This window comes from Athene cunicularia (genome assembly GCF_003259725.1).
Source record: "Athene cunicularia isolate RWA chromosome Z unlocalized genomic scaffold, athCun1 chrZ_part2, whole genome shotgun sequence".
In the NCBI taxonomy this organism is placed as follows: domain Eukaryota; kingdom Metazoa; phylum Chordata; class Aves; order Strigiformes; family Strigidae; genus Athene; species Athene cunicularia.
Window position 1 is genome coordinate 1,350,545 of NW_020799143.1, and position 14,970 is coordinate 1,365,514.

Sequence of the window (14,970 nt, forward strand, 5' to 3'; positions counted from 1 at the left end):
CAGGTATTATACTGTGGCAGCCTGAGTTTAGCCAGGGTAAAATGCATAAAGCAACAAGTTGTGCCAGTTCCCTGGGGGTCTCTTGGACACAGGAGAGCAGGTGCTGGGGAAAGTTACTTGTCTTGGTGTCAAAATAGGAAGTGAGCAGAGTAGAAACTTGGGTCCCTATGTGACATTGTTCCTAAGAAGTCTCTGCTGACATCAACTAGCTTAGGACTTCAGAGATTTCAGGCAGAAACTATCAAAAGTAGTTGTAGCCTAAGAGATGATATTTTGACTAGTGATTTTGTTTGCTGGATGCAGTTACTCTGTGCAGTCCTTGTGATGTGCCATCAGCCAGGCACATGTGAAAATCTTTTTTGGTGCTTTTAGCTAAGAAGACATGAGAACCATTGTGCAAGGTCCATCAGCTGGTTCATCCCTGTATCTAAGGTTGTATAAAATCATCTGGAAGGACACAGCCTGTGCTTCTGAATGCAGGACATAGGACCAGTATGCTGTGCACTGGATATGTGTCTTGTGAGCCTGACTGAAGCTAGGAGTCTCATCTCTCAGAAATCTGTGCTTTTACAGTGTTCTCACATGAGTGAGTAGGGGCATCCAGGCAATCCCTAAAGGAATGTTTCTGGAGTTCGTTCCTCAGAATGAATTATATATGTTGCCTGCCAGTGTTGCAAACACAGTGTCTCCACTGCTAGGAAGCAGCTCTTTCATTTACACCTGTAAAGAAAGTAATGCTTAACCAGAAATACTTGGGGTTAGCATAAGTATTTGCATATTATCACTGTTGTGAGGGAGTGAGTGCATGAGGTGATGTGTTTTACTAGCAGAGAAGTTTTGCTCTGTGGTCTTTGTCAGTCTTTGAGGAAGGGAATGAGGTCTAGGATGCAAATTAAACTGACAAGGCTTATCCCTAGTAGAACTTCTGAATCTTCAAGTGGTGCAAAACCCCTTTGGACCTTCAGGGAAGACTGGGAAATTGTGGCTGTAGTGGATGGCGTAACATGAGTGTCCTGCTCCATGCAAGAACATTTATCTGCTTGCTTGGATGTACCTGTGCTGAGGGACTTCCAGATCTGGAATCTCCAGCTTTTGCTGGGAGCCCATCCCATTTTCTTCTGACTCTGTCATAATAAATTAAATAAAAATGTCAGAAAAATAGCAGTGTCGCCCATGAAGCAACTCTTATGCTCATTTTGTCAACCTTGCAGTGTTTCAATGTCATGATGACCTGGGGATGTAGCAGTGAGCTGGTACATGTGCATGCAGATGCTTTTTACTGGGTCCCAGCTGCAGAACAGGACACTGATAACAGCTACAGCTCTGGAGCTAGCTTATCTGGTATTAATTGAGAGGCTCTGTTATAACACTAGTGCACTGAGAGCATTGCCTAGATCTTTCATGGTACTGATGACAAAAATGGATCACCAAGTGCACCAAAACTGTTCATCCTGCTGGACGGAGGAAAGCCAATTTCAGAGGTCTGAGGATGAGAAACTGTGGAGCTAGACACAGCAGAATATTAACTGTGCTGTTCTGCTCAGTGCATCTCAGGGAACGCCACAAGTATCACAGATACCATGATTACCAGCCAAGCTATTAAAATTTGTTCTTGCAGGCAGTCAGACTACAGCATCACTGTAGTAATACTGAGGTACTTCTGATAAGTCTTTTGTACACTGGGAAGCATCCTGAACATTCACTGGATTTTGACTCTAGACGGAGCCTCCCACTGATCCTCTTAATAAAAGTAGTTGGTTAGCTGTCATTCTACTGCTAAATACGTGAGTATGTAGTCTTGAAATGCATAGTGCCATAGATTTAAAGAATTAAACTTTTTTTCACCATAGGTTTCCCTTTCCTTGTGAAGCTGGTACTAATTAGCACAACTTTCCAAATCTTACCAGTATAATCACCACGAGAGGGTAAAATGTTGGAATCCTTATGTTTCATCACTACTGGCCTTAATAAGACTCAGAAACTGGGTGTTTCAGTGACATGCTCCCCTATATGGAAAGTAAACTGGATACTGATTTCTGATTTTTACAGATAGTGTTATGAAACAGTGTTTTATTTTATTTTGTTGCTGTATAGGAACTTATGGTGTTGTGTTCAAAGGATCTAGAAGAGAGAGAAGAACATGAAGCTGGTAATAGAAGGAGTGTAGAGCAGGCTGCTGATGATCTGAAGGTAAAGCGTGGTTTGCTTCTCCAGTGGATGGTCATTTTCCAAGGAGAGACGTTTTGCTTTTTTCTGTGGCTATTAAAGATCCAGGCAGCTGTTTCCTCTCAGGAAAAGAGTGTATTTCCCATACCATCACAACACATTACTGTCAAAGGGAGAAAAGAACAAGAGTCTCCAAAGGCCTGCCCCCCAGTCTCTGAACAGCTGAACATCTCTGGAAGAACAATGTTGAAATTTTTGTACAGAGGAATAAATAGCCTTAGTCACATGTTGTTCTGGCTTCACTGATGTATTGCACTGACCTGTATTATTGAATAGTCTGACTTCAGAGTTAAGTAAACACAAGAACAGCTCTGTTGATTCTGTCTTAAGTGTGGGAATGTATGCTAAGCTCCACCTCATTTATAGAGTATGAAATGGTTTTTGCTCTAAGAAGAAGCTCTAATTATCTCTATTTCAGAAATGTGAGTAAGAGCTGAAAGGAGTTTTGTAGAGGTTTGGGAAATTGTGGTTTAATGCCACTTTGTTTTGGAGGCTTTAATTTCCTCGAAGCTCCCTGCCACTAACTTGCTTTAAAAGGGGACAAAGCATTGCTATCGAAGGACCAGGTCTGCTGCTTCTAGCAGTTAGTACCTGACTCGCTTACATTCCAGCTGAAAACACCATTTTCTACATAAATAAGCATTTTGGAATCTGCCCTCAAGCTTTTCCAGGCAAATCCCGGCTGCACTCCCTTAAGAGGTAAACACCCATTTCCCAAAAGATGCAGCTAATTAATAAAATTCAGCCAAAATGTAACTATGAAAACCTGGGAGAGAAATGACTGAAATGTTTATGGTCTGTTGAGTATGGGAGGGACACTCTTTTGCTTCATTTATAGGCACATGCCATTATGAGCAAAAGGCAGATGTCAGACAAAGTAACAGAGCTCCAGTTACTACTTCAGAATGAGGAGAATCTGACAAAAAACTTCATTGATGAAAAGACTCAGTAAACCCTGGAAGCACATGATCAGCAGTTGGAGTCCTGTCGAGAAAAGCTTGCAGCCCTGGAGAACTTCTCATGTTGAGTTGGACAAATACAACAGCACAGTGATCCTATTCAGTTGCTGGAGGTTGTATTGTATGGTCTCTTTCTACCTCTTATCCTCATAGTCCTTGGTAAATTGCTCTAGTAATCTCTGCAGATCCTTCTGTATGCAAGCAGCATCTTTCTTGCTGCATTTTAATCTTCTGTTGGTATTTTGGTGAACCACTTTGGTTCCTGATCTTTGAGCTCTTAGGTGTTCCTGCTATGACATTGATTTAACATCTGCATGAAATTCATGTTAATTTTAAGCATATATGGAACAGTTATACATGTCTCTTAATCTTGAAGACAAACACTGTAACAGGTCTGTCCTTGTGCAGTGTACTATGAAGGTCTGAGGAAAGGCATCTCTCTTGGGAACCTTAGGAGGAAGGCTAAATTGTTTAATTTCGTTAATCACAAGAGATCCTAATCACCCTCAGCAATAGCCATCGTTTTAATGAAGGGATCAGTGTTTTTCTTTTTGCCTGCATATAAATGTCAGCCTCTCTTAATGATCTTCACCTTCCTTGAGAACAGTGTGTTGCCATGTGCTTATGTCCTGACACAAGCCAAAGGATGCTTTTCATTATAGGATGGCCTGTGGTGCATTTTTACATTCTTGCAACTTAGCAGACTTGAGAGTTTGCACTGTGACTGATATGGTCCTGGCATTCAGCTGTGTATGCTAGCAACATGCCTCCAGATGGGAAGCTGCTCTTCATGTCTTCAGAGAGGTCTTTTGTGCAGGAGGTTGGATTTATTCTTTAAATTGCTTTTAAAGCTTAGTGGTTTAATTTTCCCATTGTTGGGATTTACCACAAAGGGTCCTAGCTAGGTTAAACTCATTCCCATTTTGGAGTGTCCTGGAGGGCCCTGTTTTAAGCATGACTGCTGGGTTTTCCATCTCTGTGGTAGTCCCTGGCTTCACGGGCAGGAGGAGCTAATGGACAGTCTAATGAGCTAATAGGCAGGCTGAACACTGCAAGGCTTGCCTGTTATGGCCCATATGTTTACTTAGTGATGGAGCTGTCCTTGCTCAGTGGTGTGTGAAGCTGGGAGTGAAGAGTCTATTCATGACACTGTCTCTTCTAATTCAAGAATTTGACTTTCTGTCCTCAGAAACATATGGAAATCAAGAAAGAAATGCAGGAGCTCAGGCACCTGTTAGAACAGTGTCATCCAATACCTCTCTCATTTGAGCACAAACTTAATTATTGTAAGCACTTCATGACAATTCTTCAGCCTATTCTACAGAAACCACTAGAGGCCAGGCTTAAAGAAGGTACCTGTGAGAGTGCTGTGAATTTTGCTTTCTCCTGCTTTCCTTTTAAATGAAGTGTGATCTGTAAGTAAGAGCAGGACTTTTTACCAAATCACCTGGAGAAAACAGCAGCTTTTCAGGTGTGGATACCATTCTCTGACAACATTGGTGTAATGTTGCTATAGCAGTGGTGATTTAGAGGTTTCTTTTTCAATGCTGAAGATGGCCTTTTGTGCCTTAAATTTGTCTGCTGCTTTTTTCCAGCTCTATCAGTTATTTCAGTGCAGCTTATTTCTTCCTGCAGAGCTTATCTTGCTTATATCCCTAGACCATCACATCTACACAACATAGCTGTTCTTGATTTTCAGTCACTGTTGGGTGTAAGTGCTTTTGCAGGACATCTGGCAGGCATGGAACATCAGGTACCTGTAAAATTTGCAAGCTTTTTCTACTTGATGTACCTGGTGATCTTTCTGTCTCAGGCAGTCTGAAAAATTCTCTGTTTTTTGGTACTTTGCTGGTGGGTTAACATGTTCTGCTTAGAGCTCCTTTTGTCTTTGAGCTGGTGTTTCATCCTTAAGTGACCTTTGGCACGATTAAGGCAAGGATTTTCCTAATAGGACACAAAGCCACAAAGCCAGGGAAACCCTGCTGCTTATTGAGTTACAGGTGAGCAGAGCAACACCAGCCATCACATTTCACCCAGCTACCTTTTAATAATCCCTTTTCTGACAGCTGCCACCAAGAACAGTGTAGCAGGGTGCTGGGGAAAATGTTCAGACCAGATCTGAAAGGCCACTGCAGGATGTGTGGAGAATTGCTAGACAGTACCATGCAAGTGCTCTGTAGCTGGCATCTGCAGTTGTCTTCAGCTGCCTGACTGTTCTCATCTGATAGAGGAGGGCTTTTTGAGGTATGGGAGGTTCTTACTTGGGGTTTTGCTTGATTTTGTAGTCTTGTGGCAACACTGGAATCCAGCATCTCCAAGCTTAGCCAAAGAGCATAAGGTCAACAGCATACAGAGTGAGCAGCCCTTCCCGAGCAAAAGTAACACAGTTTGTCCCATGAAGTTGGAAAATGGAGTGTTACAGTATGTCCTTCCCCAGAAGGTAGAATTCACACTGAAGAGACAAAACTCAGATACCCTGTTCAGCAAAATTGCCTCTGTTTTATTTTTAAAATCTTCTTGACAGTACAACCATGTTCTTCCACTGGCAGACTCCCGGAACTGTCCCTTTGCATCTCCAACCAGATGTTTTCAGTAGCCTTAATGCCACTGCAAAGGAGCCTGGAACAGCGTTAAAAACCATGTCTCCTGTTGATTGGTTGCTTTTCTTAAAATGTAAGTATGATTGAACAAAAGTTAGAAGCACTCTGAACACTTACGGCTCTTTACTGAAACAGTCAATGAATGTGTGCTCCCACACGGTAAACGGTATCTTACCTTTAACATACCTTTTATTTTTGATGTTTAGAGTGTCTGCAAAGAACAAGTGCTTGGTGTTGCCTGAAAGTCATTGCCCTTTTCTGTACCTCAGATTGGGAAAGAAATTTTACTTCGTCTCTGAAATCTCAATCCTTTGTTTTTACTCAGGACTGCCTGTGTGTGAATCAGCTAGTGACTAATTTAGTTTCTGAAGATTTTTCTATTCCCCAGATCACTTTGGTCTGTCTTTAATTATATGTCCATCATGTAATGTCTTAAGGGTCAATCTTCAGGTGATCCTTTCTTCTAGTTTTGGTAGGAAAGATGTACAGTGAACTGTTCCATCTCTTTGATGGGAAGATGGACATTGCAGTGGCCTGCAGCAGATGAGGGCTGCAGCTGTTTAATCTCAAAGCCATAATGTTCCCTATTACTGTGGTACCTGGTGGCAAAGGCCTGTTGTAACAGAAGGTCTGTTTTCCAGCCTGGCTCCAGCCCAGTGGACACTATGACTGTGGCTAAGTAATACCCTGACTTCTGGTTGTTACTCAGTAGAGAAGGCAAGGGACAGTACTGTGTTGGTAGATTGGGTTACATTCTGTCCCTGCTCCTATAGGTTGTGTTCTAAGAGGGGTATTCTTCAGTGCTGTTACCTTGTCTTGTTTCTGTGCTCTCTTGAATGAGCTTCTATGTCCAAACACTGCAACTTTTTCATTCCAAACAGGTTATCTCAAATGGAGATGAGCAAACAGGTGTTGCACTTGTAAATGCAGCAGGTGTTAAATCAGAAATGCAACAAGGAAAGTCTGTCTTCTTGGCTGTGATATCATGGGTCTTTTCTCCCTTGTGTCATTCCTAAACTGCAGGATCCAGACTGAGTCAGTCACTTTGTAACTAGAACCTGTTAAGGTGCTACTAAGCAAGCACTTCAGCTTTTGGTTGGCAATGAACTAGACTACTGAGTTGCACAAATGCTGCTCTGTATCTCCTACTTCAGGCTGCCTCTTGATGAATTCATGGAGAAAGCACTATATTTGCTTCACATGTGAGCAGTCACTTTAAGGGCTGAAAAGACAAATTCTTAACTCTGTTAAAGCCAGATATGACATATCACCTAATTAAGAAAGATGTGCAGGTGCTCATAAGCCAGTGAAATTTAAAAATCTTAGTCATAAATATTTGGACTTAAAGTCACTTAAAATTTTCATTACTTAGAAAAAGTGGAAGAATTACAGTCCTACAATAATCCAAACAACTCTAGCTTGTTTTGCATTCTTTTTATAGTCAAATTCACATTTATGCTTCCAAACATTAGCACCTGGATGCAGTTCATTCCTTGGGTTTTTGTCCCTTTTTTTTTTTTTTTTAATCAATGGAGGTATTTCCATTTGCTTGAGATTTAGTAGTTACATATTTTACAAAAATCTAGGTTTTCAGGTAAATGTGACTGACACCCATTACTACTTATTGGCACAGCTTTTCAAGTGCTTACTGGAAAAAGCAGACACTGAAGCTAGGTCTTTTAAATCCTTCTTACTTTAAGTGTCTTTTGGTCTGTGTCACTTGTGTTCTGTACAAACCTATTGTCCCCATTGTTTACCTGCTGGAAGTGACTTGGAACAAAGACAGTCATAAATGAGAGTCAGTCATTCAGAAGATAGAATCCTGTAGCACGCTGTTTTAACTGCATGAATAATTCCTGTTTCCTGTGTTCTGTCACCAACTACGTGCACAGATGTGACTTAGGACCTATTCAGACCACATGAACACCAATATTAGCTTTTCTGGATGAAGTGTAGTGGAAATCACAAGATGTTGCATGTGTGAAATGTACTCCTGTAGTGGTATGGACAATACCAAAATTAAAATAATAAAGATTTTGTTTAGAAAATGATGCTGCTGCAGTTAATGCATATACAGGGCTATTTGCTTCTCCATTTTGTTGCAGTATATAGGTGCAGATTGCAGGGGGCAGAGTATCAGCAGTGGACTCCCTAGCACTATGACATGCATTTCACACATGAGCAACTCTGTCCACATGTCTCTGCCTCAAATGAAGCAACTGCTTAATTTCTGGTACCAGGTGTGTGCAGTGATCTTACCCAGATGATCTGTTAGGTAGGCTCTGTTGCCTACCTAACAGATGTTGCATCACTTGTGCCTGTATTTTAAACACAGATGATGTTAGAAGCCACAGCAAGGCAAGGAGGAGGTGTGGGGTCCAGCTGTATTTTATAACATATGCCTACCACTTCCTTTTCTGAAATTTCACAGACAATTATAGAGCATAAGTCTTTGTTGCAATTAACTGTGCAGTGAATGGGCCCTCACTTAATGCAAGATGTTTGCAAAAAGAGCATGTGGTGCTCTTAGAAAACTTAGAATCACAGAATGGTTTGGGTTGGAAGGAACATTAAAGATCACCTAGTTACAACTCCCTAGCCATGGACAGGGACACTGTCCATTCGACCAGGTTGCTCAAAACCCCATCCAAGCTGGCCTGGAATGCTTCCAGGGAGGGGGCAGGTTGGATGACCTTACAGTGCGTTCCCTGCTCATGGCAGAAAATTGTGGTAAAGTAACAGAGGACCAAGAGACAGTGGAGTGGTTTATGCACTGGTTTGACAGCAGAGGGGAGGACTCCAGCCTGAATGAAAACAGCTTCTGGGCTTTAGACAATGGAGTGTGCCAGCTAGCCCAGGTTAGACACTTTGAATTTATGGGAGAGGAGTCTATGTAAGAACACAGGAGAGGAAATAGCAACAAAGTCAAATAAGTGACAAATTAATTCAGTTGCAAAGACAGATTTATCTCATACAGTAATCTGATGTATAATTACCTTTCATTTCTAAATTCAACAATGAAGAGCAATGAAAATACTGAAGTTCGTTTCAATGGGTCTGTTGCCCCCCATTTTGTGTTTATTTAGTACTATGCTGCCTGTAAAGCACAGTGAAAGACTGCACTCTGTGGGATCACATGTCTAAACATGTAGTTCTGATATACTACACTGCACAGAAATCAAAGCAATATGGATTTCAAAATATTATAAACACTTGTTTCCCTTTCATTTAAAAAGGGATTTACTCACCCTGAAAAGCAGCTTCAGGATATTAAATGTATTTGTCATCTGGCATTTAAAACATCGTTTCAAAGTTTATCTAAACGAAGACTAAAATCATATATTAGGAAAAATTCCTTCACTGAAGGGGTTATGAAGCATTGGAACAGGCTGCCCAGGGAAGTGGCTGAGTCACTGTCCCTGGTGGTATTTAAAAGATGCGTATAAGTGGCACTTAAGGACAAGGTTTAGTGGACTTGGTAGTGTTAGGTTGTTGCATTTAAGGTGATGAACTTGACTCCCTGACTACAGTCACACCCCCACACTTGAATGTGGTCCTTACTTAAGGTCTTCAGGACCAGGGACAATGATTGAGTTCTCCCCCTCTAAAGGGATATAGTTAGTTAACTGAATCATTCTTATGCCAACAGTTTTCATTACAGTTGATTTTATATACTTAGGACAATTAGAAGCACAATGAACATTAATGCATATTGTATCAAATTTTGGATCCAACTGGTAATACCAAGTCCAAACAAACTGAACAATTTCAAAAGCCAGCTTGACTCTTGTAGCTTGCAGGTGTCTTCTGCTACTTGCTGTATCTTCTTTAGCTGTGTAACATTAGAGGTGTAAACACAGTAGTCAGTACTGCAGAGGTTTAAATAGCCACAAAGTCCATTTTGATGTATTAGCATTAAGTCTAGTGCCATGTAGTTCTGCAGAGATAATGTTGAGGTGGCTTGTAATTGAATGTTGAGCAGATACAGACTAGCTTTGGTAGCATCTCTACTTGATAATCTAATTTGCTTAATCATTTTCACATTCTCGTAGTGGCATATCCAAATGTCCAAAAACCTTCTAGTCCCCAGACCAGGTGAATGGCTGCTCATGGGTCTTGCCATCCCTCTACATTTCCATCTGGTGTTATTCTTGCCCACTTCATGCGAGTCATCCAGTGGGACCAGACAGGAGTCCTTTTCCACATAAGACACAAAGTCAGGATTCCCAAGGTGCACGGGAATGCAGACAACCCAACCCATAAAGAGGTGTACATACTGCTATCATTACAGGCCCAGATCAAACCAGCTGGAGCATCACCAGAGGCAACTCAGCAATCATTATGAGGCACAAAATCTGCACTGACCGCTTTGTCACCACTTGCATACATTACCATAATCCAGATCCACAGTTACTGGGGAGCCCCAGTTCCAGTGAGGATTTGGAAAGCCTTTCCTGTCAAGTGGGAAATCCTACGTGATACGTCCACCCCATAGGTGAGGCATCCAAAGTTGCTGCAAGCAGGTCCAGCCTTATATACCAAACATCATCAAGCCAGAATAGCTGGCACCTTTGTTTTGAGGGGAAAATATCTGGTTTCATTCTCCTGTTGGATTCCACCCAAAGCCTGGCCAGGGCTTGATGGGGGAAAACCAAGGGATTTTCTAACAAGGCTGAATACTTGGGTTCTCAGCCTTGAACAAGGCTGATACAGTAAAGCTGGATACATTTTCTCAGCATTTCGTCCTCACTACTGATTATATTCTGTCTAAGCTGCATTTTTCACTAGGAGCTTACATCATTAATGTCAGAAGCTTTGGCATGGGGCCTGTTGTTCAGGCTTCAATACTTCAACACTTCAGCAGTTTTACATCTGCATAGGTGGTTTGTTATAACCTAGTATAATACCTACTAGCACAATAGTTAACAGTTCTAAAATATACAGGATTCATCTGTAGGTCAACTCTGGCTTGGGCCTATTTTCCAAGTCCTAGCTCTTCAATTGGTCCTTTGACCTATAGGTGAATCATGGCTGTCAAACCATGTCATTTCTGTGGTTAGTGACATTAGTTTTTGTTCATCAATTGATGATGTCTTGTCCTAAAAACATTAATAAGACAATAAACATCGACACTATAAAAAAATTTTAAATTTAAATAAGGATCCCCCATTGTGACTCAGATATGTCTCCAGGGGAATTTACCTGCAAGAAAAGGAAAGAAAAGCTTCTTGGTTCATTTTGAGAACCGGAAGTGGGTTATAATTGGAAAGACAGGATAATCCATGTTTTGTGTTCCTTTCCATGAACATCTTTGGCTGTCCAGGTATACTTGTTTACTGGGGTATCCAATACCAGTTGGATACCAAGTGGGTACTGCTCCCACCAGGGGAGTTCAAGTATAACAGGTTGTTCTGGAAAATGAGATGGATTTCTGGGGTGGTCAGGGCTGGCATGATTGTTGGAGCTTTTGGACAGAATGCTGTCATCTTTGGGCATCCATTTATTGACACATTTAACTCCCCTTCTCCTTCCTGCAGAGGCCATAAATCTAAAGCCTACCTAGCTGTATTCACCTTCTCAACTGTGAACCACGGATATATTGATTTACATATTTGTCCTTTACTGACCTGCTTTAAAACCTATGCAACTTTTAAAGTATCAGTGCATGTATATAGTACAATGCTTTCTACTAAAAATGTCAGGTTTTTCCTTGCAAAACTGCAAGTTCCAAGACACTGCCAGCTGTGGGCTCCTTTGCAGGTGTTTTGTAACTTGGACTTCTTTCAAGAGTCCTGATGAAAGTAGCAAGGTTTTTTTTTAATGGTCTTGACTGCAGATGGAAGATCACCAACCTGGGAATATGACAGCTTTCACCCAAGGCTGAAATTGTCTGATGACCATCTTGTAGTAAAGCCGTAATTGGAAGAAGGTATTTTATCCTTGTGGTCCCCAAAGATTCAGTAAATTATGGCAAGTGTTGAGCAGAGATGCATTCCTCTCTGGAAGCCATTACTGGGAATATGACTTGCTTCATGAAGATGGAGCAGGATGGTGGATTGGCACAGCCTACCCTTCCATTGGTAGGAGACTCTGAAACCTGTCAACTGTGCTGGAACAGAGCATCTTGGTGCCTTAAGAAGTTTAATTATGAATACTGGGCATTTCACAAGGGGGAGAGAATCCCCATCCTTATAGAATACGATCCTGATTGCATTGGCATTTTTCTGGATTACAAAGCAAGAATCCTTTCATTCTACAGTGTTACTGATGGCATGGCTCATTTGCACACTTTCTGCTGCAAGTTCACAGAACTAGTTTACCCAGCCTTGAAGCTCTGGGAAGGGTCCATTGGAATATGCAAACTAACATAAGGAACAAAACAAAAAACACCTACTTTTTCTGTTAAAGCCATTTTAGCAATGATCTTCATGAACTAATCACTTGTCATATTAAAATTTTATGATGCTTTTAGAACATAACATTTCAATTCAAGAAAAACAACTTTAATTTTTAATGTATATGCATTTTTCAATGCGGGTGAAGGTGATCTGGCTTTTATAAATTATGTCAATGTAAAAGTGCCATATATATTTTTTGTACTTTTTTCAACTTGCAAAATGGAAGAAGTCTGGTTCAAAGCAGCATATTATAACTGAGATTTGAACCTGGATATTGCCATCTTTTTTTTTTTATTAACTCCCTCCCCTCAACTGCCTGGAGCAGCTGCTATTACCATATTGTGTATGGTAATATGTTTAGTTTGGTTCAAGCTTTAAGTTCATATATTGCATGTTGTTATAGTTGACAAGGTCAGATTTGGATAATAAATGCACTATGCTCATACTTAAGTATTGTCTTGGAGAAATCACAGATAGGCAGCAACTGTTGTAAAGGTCCCTTCAAGTAAAGCTGAAGTAGGGGCTTCTGTAGCCATGCTTAACAGCTGTTAGCTGGTCTTACTTATGACAAACTGAACTGGGTTTCTGGCGGGTCCTGTTCTTGCCACACAGAGTGGAAGTACAATAAAAAATTGTGTTAACACCTCCAGTAGAAGATGAAATGCCTAAGAGAACCACAGGTGCAATAAAAATACTAAGTCAGTGGGGCATTTGTGCTCAATTTATTTTTGTGTCCTATTTGCAAAGGCTCTTTAACTGCAGCTGGATAAAGATATGCTTCCATAAAACTAGGAGAGACAGCTTGCAAGTTTCTGTATAGGGAATTTTTCTTTTTTTTCCCCTCAAAACATTAATTAATAAATCCTGAAAATTTCTGGAGTCTATGTTTACAGCAGCCTCTAGGGTCAGCGCTGCTGGAGTGAAGAACCACTGCTACTTGAAAGGGGTCAGGTAATCCTACAAAATCATCACTGGTGCTGGCAAAGGTGAGACCATAGGTTGAAACACAGAAACAACAGCTTATTAAGCTTTTTTTTTTTTTCAAATTTTAAATTAAAAAAAAAAATCTTTTAACAGTTGAGTAGTTTGTCAGTGTAAGGCAAGCATACTGCAATCAATCAGAACTCACATAGGATCAAGCACATGATTTAAAGAATCTCTTCTTCCCAGTTTAAAGATATGAATAGAGTTTCCTATGAATTGAAGAAGGGTAAACATTTTGAAAGTAAACAACTCACAGGTACAGAAACACCACTACCAAATTCAAGATACTTCACCAACTCGTCACCAAGAGGTAGCAAGTTCCAAATAACCATCGCTAGTAAATAATTCCACAACAGAAAAATGCAGTTAAGTTACACTGAAGTAGTTTTGTGTTAATGAAACTAAATGAGGAATGCTTGGTTTGCAGCTGCTGCTATATGGCTTCTTCCTGGACAAAGGGAAGACCAGCAGTCTGACAGGATTGGGACTGCATTTCTCACTTGAAAAATGAGAAACTGTGATGCAAGGGCAGAGCACACAAGAGGAACATTGACAGTCAAGCAGACAGCCTCAGCTGTCTCAAACACTAGTGTCCCAACCCAATGTATTTGCTTGTTAGTACAGGAAAGAGGTTGCTGAATCTTCACCAGCATCTGGCTTCCTACTTGAGAAGCTGCCCCTACGAACAAATAGAGGTATCCAAATGCACTGCAGAATTAAGATTCCAGGCTTCATTCACCTCACAACAGATACTTTTGATATTTTTCTGAATTTTGAAGCATAGATTAAGTTTATTAACTTAACCACTGATCCATCTCAGATCTAGTTTTCCCCCTTTAATCTGTCTGGCTTGTCCTCTTGCCTTTCAGTTCACAAAAAGTACAATGAGGCTCTTTCTCTTGCACCTTGGGACCTTTCTACATATCCAATTTTCTTCCTTTCTTTGTACTGCCTCTTGAGCTTGAGAAAACTAGGTTCTCATTTTGCCCAGAGTGCAGATTCCTGAAACCCACCGCTTTATCTTGAGACTTTTTATCTTAAGGCTTTCATCTTGAGAAAAATCCATCAGGTTGTACGTATAGTTTTCTGTTCAGTGTTATGTGATCTTTCACTTATCTGCATTCAATTGCAACCAGCATCCTGTTAACACAGATGTGAGGAAAACACAGCAGAAAAGACAGGAACATCAAAAGATACAGGGTTAGAACACTTCAAAGTATAGATAAAATTGTTGTGATTTACTATATTCTTACCAGAAAAGGGAAGCTTTTGGAAAGCAGCAGACTTAGATTTGACAACACTCCAAGTTAATCTAGGTTAAGTGGAATAGAGAAAGGAGGAGTATATTTTCTAGACACAAGGCTATTCAGTTTCTAAAAAAAATTGCTCTTTGTAATTTATAGACACTTACTTCAGAAACTTCCTGCTAATAAGAATCTGAAAATTTTAACCGCTTGGATCCTCATAATTACACCCCTTAATTTACCATGCCGCTATACTTAAATATTTGTGCCATAGTGCAGTACTACATCATGAAATATGGACGGAGTGCTTTGGTTTAGCACTTCACTTTTTTGAGAGGATCTTCCACTGCTTGCTCAGTGATAGTTTCATCTTCTTCAACATTTTTTTTAACCTTCTGGCCCACCAGATCAAAGATGGCTTCTGGGGGAAATCCCTTAGGCTCTCCCACCTTCACTGTAAGCATGTCAAGTGTCAGTACTGCACCTTCAGGAATTGACACTTTTGCCACAACAGACTTTCCCAGCTATAAAGGAGAAAAAAAAAAAAAAAAAAAAAAAG

The 14,970-nt window shown here is 40.6% G+C and overlaps 2 protein-coding genes across 2 annotated transcripts in view; one reads left to right on the forward strand and one right to left on the reverse strand.

Moving 5' to 3' along the window:
* The first annotated feature begins 1,257 nt into the window (after positions 1-1,257).
* Positions 1,258-13,237, forward strand: LOC113489935 (tripartite motif-containing protein 14-like). Its single transcript, XM_026866017.1, is given in 8 exon segments — positions 1,258-1,341; positions 2,095-2,190; positions 3,065-3,298; positions 4,375-4,537; positions 5,769-5,858; positions 11,622-11,695; positions 11,697-11,866; positions 11,868-13,237. Coding segments are annotated over 8 exon segments (1,200 nt in total). The 3' UTR covers positions 12,157-13,237.
* A 35-nt stretch (positions 13,238-13,272) lies between these two features.
* Positions 13,273-14,970, reverse strand: part of NANS (N-acetylneuraminate synthase) — a 9,421-nt gene continuing 7,723 nt past the window's right edge. Inside the window, exon 6 of the mRNA XM_026866110.1 lies at positions 13,273-14,935. Coding sequence (XP_026721911.1) covers positions 14,726-14,935 — 210 coding nt within the window. The 3' untranslated portion in view covers positions 13,273-14,725. The remainder of the gene's footprint in view (positions 14,936-14,970) is intronic.